Genomic DNA, 5,994 nt, shown 5'->3' with positions numbered 1-5,994 from the left:
GTTTTTCGCGACATTCGTAACTGCAGTCCTAACGGTCGACGGTGACGTCACGTGCATACCCTCTATAGTCTCCCGTTTTTTTTTTTTTTTTTGTGTTCTTAAAGAGACGGTTCTGCGTTTAAATAAAGGCAATTCTTGTCAACAAAAAAAGGATACAGAAACAGCGGTTGTGAGCGGGGTGGCCAAAGGGGTGGCCAAAGGGGTGGCCAAGCATCCCCTGGCTCCGCCCCTGATTTTGTATCACTATAGGGTTTAGCTGCCTTGAACTCAAACTTCTTTTAATGCATTCATCCATTCTTCCACACAAATGATGTTGCTCTATCACTATTTAAAGCTATATATACATATTTGTACATGGATTTATACATTTTACTAGGGTGTGTGTGTGTGTGTGTAGGGGGGGGGGGGGGGACTCACTCAGCAAGCATAATGTCATCAATCATACTTGAATTACTTGACTTATACACCCTTTTAAAAAGCAATATGTGTCCACAAACTTTTGGAACAGAGCTTCTCAAAACAAACAATGTTTTGCTGAAACCTACAGAAGCATATTTCTTAACCTCAGAGCTCATACATGATATTTTTACATTCATAACCTTTATTTCTCAGCTAGGCAATATAACCCAAAAAACTTGAATAATAACGACCTGACCGTGAAGCCTCGGAACACCACTGCAAAATGTAATTAAGTAAAAACACAAGTATTCAGTTTAAATTGCACTCAAAGACTCAAGTAAAGTACAAATACCCAAAAATAATATGTTATTAGTCAAACACCCAGCGTTTGTTAGGTAGGTTATATTATGAATATGTATCCATGTGTTTAATGTGTTTGGCAACAGTTGGCTAGACAAACAGTCTGTTTGAGTGAAATAAGAATGTGAACTATTCATAGACTGGTTCCTCGAAAACATTTCATCAGTTGTACCTTTAGCATTATTTTGTGAGTGGCAGTCAGTTCCAAAGATTTAGCAAACACAATACAAATGTTCTTGAAAATCAAAACAAGTCTTCTCTGTGAAATTGTTTTTTGTTCAGGCTGCATGTTTTAGCTTGCTAGCAATTATGGTCTAGCTGGTGGATCAGCATAGCTTTGCTGTTCATCATCTGAAAATAATATGCTTTTTTAAATAAGATCTTTCTAAGATCTTAATATAAAACAAAAATATATAAAACATATTCTAATTAAAAACTTTGAAATCAACATCAGCACATGTACTTGCTGGTACATTTTTCATTTTCAAAGGAAATAATCATTTTAAGTTATACATTGTTTTTTGTCACATTGTGAACACATTGTTACTAAAGGCCCGTTCAACCCATGAACAATAACTATAAAGACAACTATATTAGTGTCCACACCAGCAAATGTTTATTCTAAGTGCACGCTTATGTCCTGTGCTGTTTTAAATGCTCAAGCTCAATCTTAAAGTAGGATGGATTCTGATTGGCTCGATGTTTTAATTATTCATTAGCTGGAGAAAAATCAACAATATCATTTCTCTGTGATGTTGTCGTTATAGTTGTGGTGTGTACTTTTCATTTATATTTAGAAATTTTAAGGACTATATCTTTTTAGTTATCTTTATATATAAGGGATAGTTCACTCAAAAAAAAAAAAATGTTGTTGTTCTAATCTAAATGCGTATGACTTTCTTTCATCTGCAGAACACAAAAGATATTATGAATGTAAAAATATTAAACAATTGCCAAATATATATATATATATATATATATATATATATATATATATATATATATAATACACACACACACACATTTTTTTTTTCTTTTTCCTTTTAAATATACTTTTCATATAAAGAAAAAGATTTATTTCCATACTAGAAGTACTGCTGAAGTTGTAATATTAGCAAGTAAATCATTTAATCTACCGTTTTTATTTCATTGTCTTTCTGTTAAACTTTCATTTTCTCATGAAGATCCTCCCCTCTTGATAAGATATAAATGAGCACTGAAACAGGTGCGTTACATTCACCTCCTGATCAAAGATGGATCTGCAAATCTCAGTTTTTCTTCTCTTCATTCTTTTCACTGCAGGTACAAAGACAAATAATGTTTGTTTTTAATGTTATTAAATACAATACAGATAATTGATGTCTCTTTCTGTCTATTTTTATTATTAAAGGACACTCTCTCAGCTGTAATCTGTGTGCGTCGAGCTCTTGTACACAGCAAACATGCTCCAGTGGATCTACCTGCTTCGGTTTAACATATGTTGGTAAGTCCAGAATGATGGATTGAAAATTATTGATATAATTGGCTGATGCAGATGCTGCTATAATTTATTGGTGCTACGTATTATAAATTATGTTGATCTAATATGTAGAACAGCTACTTTTATGGACAGAATTTACACATATAAAATACTGAAATACATTTTGATTTCCCTCAAATTCCATAATATAATTTTGAAAAAAAAAAAATTACATTACTTTGTCTTTTTGCTCTGCTTTTCAGTAAATACTTCTGTGACTAAAGGTAGAGGTTGTATTGCAGCAAGTGACTGTATAAATGGGTTCGTCAACCTCGGCTATATACAGCTTTCTACTTCCTGCTGTAACACAGAACTGTGTAACAGCCAAGATGCTCCAGGTATTTTATTGTGCAGTCAACAGTCATAAAGCACAAAATAATTGTGGTTGGACTTTTTATTGGGGACTGTGACATCAGCCAAAAATTAATGTTGCTTCAGGGTTTGTTCACACTTGGCAAGTTTGGTTCAATTAAAACAAATGTGACTGCTTAAGATAATCTTAAGAACATTTAAGTGTACTCAACTGTGCTATTTTGACATCATGAATATGTGCTTTTAACATATGCGCTATCTCTGTAATAAAAATATATTTTTTTTTAATTACCACTTGCAGTACACTTGAACCTGTGTATGAAAAGAAAGTGTATGAAAGATGGGTTCAAGTGTACTGCAAGTGGTAATTAAATACATTTTTAAATAGAGATAGTGTGTTAAAAGCACATTTTGGTTCATATTCATGGTGTCTCAAAATAGCAGAATTGAGTACACTACACTGCAAACAGATAAGTTCTACTAACTCAAAAAATTTGAAATGTTTGAGTACACTCATACATTTACCTTAAAATTATCATGTAACCCCAATGAAAACATTTGTATTAGTGTAAAATTAACTAGCTATAACAAGCTTATTAAAAATGCTATCTTTTAATTTGCTAACATGTTAACAATAGCATGGTATAGAATTGCTATATTTCCTAATTATTGTTAACATGTATTCATTACTTCCATTAGCTCGTTGTTTCTACCTTAAATTAATTTGCTAACAGTGACTGTAAATTAAATTGCCTAAATTATTACAATGTTAGCTAACTGTGTGATTATATATATATGTACATTTCTGAAATTACATAATTTGGACAGTCAACTCTGATAACAGATTACCCTAAATTGTAATGTTGACATGCACTCCCTATAAAGCTGCTTTGAAACAATATATATTGTGAAAGGCCCTATACAATTAAATGTGAATTGAACTGAATTGAATTGCACTTGCTGAGTGAGTACAGCAATATAAAGCATTTAACACACCTGCTCTCAAACCAAGTTGCATGCATTGCTTGTCACCATGAAGGTAACTCTCCAAAAACCCACATTTAACAGAAACTCTTCTGAATTAGCATAACAAAACATTAATCACTACTAAATCTCCCACTTAACATTAATCTTACACAAAAAAAAAAAAAAAAATCCCCCCAGTTTCACAGACGAGGCTTAATCTGGTCCCAGACTAAAATGCATGTTTGAGCTGTTTTAACTGAAAGCAACTTGCACTGACATGTCTTAAAATAAGTCAGTGCCATTGTTTTGTCTCAAGATGAACCAGTAATGTTTTGTTTTTTTTCTGGTGTATGTCTATAAAAGCTACTTAAATACCTTAACTGAACTAAGGCCTAATCCTGGTTTAGGCTAAGCCCTGTCTGTGAAACCAGGCCTATATTACACTTAATTTTAGCATTTACTTTCCCTTTCAAATGTCATCATGGGCAAAGCAAAGCATGCTAGGAAATAGAAATCCCAACCTAGGTTCAGATAAATTTTGTTTAAAAAAAAATGCCACTAAAGGGCATATGACAATAAAATATTCTTTCAATTTCCCTGAACTCTAAACTTTACTTTTCTAAACTTTTTTACAGTGTGTACCGACAGCTCGGTATTCTTTTCTGTCCTTTTCAGAGATAAATTGAAGCTGAAATAGTTGATTCACTCATTCTCTCGCATGCTGAGTCTCCCTTGTGCACAGTATTAAAGAGCAATGTAGTGCAACGTTATTAAACAAGACTGCCATATTCAGTGACAGCATTTCTCAGCCCCCCCAGCAAGTTTTTATGGCTGGAGTTGAACTGATTTTTCCGGCCGGAGCCCCCTTTTCTGCAGTGGAAATGTGCAGAATGTTTAGAGAATGGACACAGGGAACCTGCACACCAGAACTGTGTCAGTGGAAAAGGGGTAGAAAGTGAACGCTAAGCAAACCAGAACTAAATGTATCATTTTCTTTTTTCTGTCCATACCAAAAAAAACAAGAGAATTGAACAACAAGTGTGAACACACTGGAAAGCTATTCCAATTTTACTTTTTATTTGAACAATGTTGTGTGCACAATAAGACCAGAACAATGTAAAGAAAGCTTTTTTCTTTCTGTAGAGCCCTCTAACACCCCGAATGGAAAGAAATGTTACTATTGTGATGTATCACAGAACTGCACAAAAGTTTTGAGCTGTTCAGGGACTGAAGACCGCTGCATTAAAGGTGAGAAGTCTACAATCTTATGCATTTGCTACAGTTTTCATATAATAGCCAGCTTAGACACCTCAGCTTTCATTCATGAATCCACTTCTGTTTTCTTTCATCAGCGAGTGATGTAAATCAGACAGCAGTTATAAAAGGCTGTGCCTCCAAATCTTATTGTGATGCAGCAGCAGCAGTTTATAACGCTACCCTTGGGAGCTTCTCATGTTGTGAGGGGAACCTGTGTAACGGTGCTCAGAGTGTCTCCCAGAGCTTCCTGTTCCTCTGCTGTTCTCTGCTCTTCTACTTCCTGCTGCACTGAATCCAGCAGCTCTTCACATCCTACAATCAGACACACTGTACTGAATATAGAGCTCATATTTTTATCTGAACTAGATTTGACCTGGTGTGAGGAATTTAAAACATATATTAAATCTGATTAGTTAAAGGAAACATATATATACATTTTATGAAATATTAAATAAAATGTAACAATCACTGAAATAAAATTCAATGATCACCTTTGCATTATAGTTTCTGAGTTTAATAAAGCTTACAATGTAAACGTTCAGTTGATGTCCCAAATATCCTCTTTGTAACGTTCTTTTTTGACCATAAAATAACCAAAATGGAACGTCAACCTAAAATCATAAGGAACCTTGAACAGCAGCACTTTCATTACCAAAAGAGGACATTTTAGGAACGTCCCAAATGTTCTGTAAAGGTTTGGAATTTTCGTCACCTTTAGAGAACTTTTAGGCAATGTTGCACAAGGTCCTGAGAATGTCGCCTTCTACGTGGGTATGTTCCGTTCACCATGTAGAAAATAGTAAATGTTTGAACAAGTGACCAGTTTCAGCAGCAGCTTCACCGTCTATTTATAATGTAGGGGGCGGGACACTTTAGATTCTAGCCCTTTCGAGCACGAGTTTAAAATATTCTAACTGACCCCCCAGAGTGAGTTTTTTTTTTTTTTAAGGCGACCGTTATTTTATAACGTTTGCCCTTATTGTTTCCATGGCGACGCGTCGTGTGTGTCACATACGCTGAATGCAGCAACAATATGACAATATGACAGATAAATCTCTATTATTTTGTTTTTCCTTTTTTATTTAGAATATTCACAAACTTGCTTACCACGTCATTAACTATCTGATATTCCAATCCTCAAATATGTGTAAGTGAGTGTATTTTGTCGTTTAAAAACCTTT

The 5,994-nt window shown here is 34.2% G+C and overlaps 1 protein-coding gene across 1 annotated transcript; it reads left to right on the top strand.

Moving 5' to 3' along the window:
* The first annotated feature begins 1,927 nt into the window (after window positions 1–1,927).
* Window positions 1,928–5,346, top strand: LOC125261169 (phospholipase A2 inhibitor NAI-like). The gene is made up of 5 exons (XM_048179779.1): window positions 1,928–2,061; window positions 2,150–2,242; window positions 2,482–2,616; window positions 4,700–4,804; window positions 4,909–5,346. Exons 1-5 carry the CDS (start codon window positions 2,013–2,015, stop codon window positions 5,103–5,105), a joined length of 579 nt encoding a protein of 192 aa, XP_048035736.1. The 5' UTR covers window positions 1,928–2,012; the 3' UTR covers window positions 5,106–5,346.
* Window positions 5,347–5,994: the final 648 nt, after the last annotated feature.

The sequence above is a fragment of the Megalobrama amblycephala genome, unplaced genomic scaffold, assembly GCF_018812025.1.
Source record: "Megalobrama amblycephala isolate DHTTF-2021 unplaced genomic scaffold, ASM1881202v1 scaffold338, whole genome shotgun sequence".
In the NCBI taxonomy this organism is placed as follows: domain Eukaryota; kingdom Metazoa; phylum Chordata; class Actinopteri; order Cypriniformes; family Xenocyprididae; genus Megalobrama; species Megalobrama amblycephala.
The sequence above is the reverse complement of the archived record's forward strand: the minus strand, read 5'-3'. Positions and strand labels throughout refer to the sequence as shown.

What these genes read in the sequence shown, in the direction of transcription:
- LOC125261169 (XM_048179779.1), top strand. Translation starts at nt 2,013, where the DNA reads ATGGATCTGCAAATCTCAGTTTTTCTTCTCTTCATTCTTTTCACTGCA. An exon ending in CTTCATTCTTTTCACTGCAG is followed by an intron (nt 2,062 to 2,149) that starts GTACAAAGACAA and finishes TTATTATTAAAG; the next exon opens with GACACTCTCTCAGCTGTAAT. An exon ending in TAACAGCCAAGATGCTCCAG is followed by an intron (nt 2,617 to 4,699) that starts GTATTTTATTGT and finishes TTCTTTCTGTAG; the next exon opens with AGCCCTCTAACACCCCGAAT.